Here is a 1,126-nt window from a genome sequence, read left to right as displayed (position 1 = left end):
CTATTTGCCGAGGCTCTGGAGAGCGGCCCGGTACTGGTTCCTCTGGCGAGGCCGGAACATGTAGTCCACGCAGTAGAGGAACACTTCGTTGTGGAAACAGTTACTCCTGTAAAGTGCAAAAAAATGCAAAGCTTCTATGTAACCATGTGTGTATATATATAAGGAATGAATGAAAATCAAATGCAAGAGAAAAGGGGAGCAAAATTGAATATATTCGGGTACTTGGAATATTAATAGAAAGTTTTACATTTCAAACAAAGACAAAATCGAACTATTGCAAGCTTGAGGTTGTTTTGTCAAAACAAATATTCTTAAATCATTACATCAGATGAACCGCAGCCACCACATCTGACTGATCATTGCGTATACCCACATTTGTACAAACTGGGTGTTGAAATTTTTACTGAAGAATGAGAATAACCTACCTGCAATCGGCTGCCACTCCGACGTCGCGGTAAAGGTTGTAGCAGTCTTCGCACACTCGGTCGAGCCTTCCGAGAAGTTCGCGGTCATAGACGCCCGTGCAAGAACTGAATGACATGGTGCGTTTGCTTAAGCTTTGGTCTCCTGTGAGAGAATCTCCAGGGGAGGAAAGAGTGAACGTTGGTATTTCATTCGTGTTTTCAGAAGACGTGACAGAAGCCGGAAATGCTATTAGCAGGGACACCAGGACAGCCGAATGTACCTGTATGGAGAGGAAATGTTCGTTTCCAAGGAGTATCAACATCAGTAATCAAGAAATGCTTTGGACATTCCTGGAAGGATTCATGTCTGAAATGAATTCTGAGACGTAAAATTTCATGGCGGTATTTATATAACCTAATTATGATTTAGATGGTCTGGACGAGAAAGAGCAAAATATTTCTTCCTACTGGAGCACGTTAAACAGACTGATTAATATCGGGAAATCAATAAAGAACACAGGTAAAACTTTCCTAATCTCCATACGTAATCAACACAAAGTATGCACATTTAATCTCTGCCTTAAGAAAGCCATTACAACCGCCTGGTTACTAGAACCTCCCTTACCAATCGGACCGCAACCATTTTGACACAGATAAGCAGGAACAACCACCGACTCCGAGGCTCTCCCTCTACACTGACTCAGAGACAAGTGAACATCGCC

The 1,126-nt window shown here is 42.5% G+C and overlaps 1 protein-coding gene across 1 annotated transcript; it reads right to left on the bottom strand.

The window, feature by feature from the left end:
• On the bottom strand, positions 1–1,047 carry LOC125035438 (crustacean hyperglycemic hormone-like). The gene is made up of 3 exons (XM_047627844.1): positions 1,030–1,047; positions 426–685; positions 1–106 (listed from the first exon to the last, which is right to left on the bottom strand). The coding sequence occupies exons 1-3, from the start codon at positions 1,045–1,047 to the stop codon at positions 1–3; spliced, it is 384 nt and encodes a 127-aa protein (XP_047483800.1).
• Between the last annotated feature and the right edge of the window lie 79 nt (positions 1,048–1,126).

The sequence above is a fragment of the Penaeus chinensis genome, chromosome 19 (genome assembly GCF_019202785.1).
Source record: "Penaeus chinensis breed Huanghai No. 1 chromosome 19, ASM1920278v2, whole genome shotgun sequence".
NCBI lineage: Eukaryota > Metazoa > Arthropoda > Malacostraca > Decapoda > Penaeidae > Penaeus > Penaeus chinensis.
This window is presented reverse-complemented; position numbering and strand designations above follow the sequence as displayed.

What these genes read in the sequence shown, in the direction of transcription:
- LOC125035438 (XM_047627844.1), bottom strand. An exon ending in GGAGTGGCAGCCGATTGCAG is followed by an intron (nt 107 to 425) that starts GTAGGTTATTCT and finishes TGCACTTTACAG; the next exon opens with GAGTAACTGTTTCCACAACG.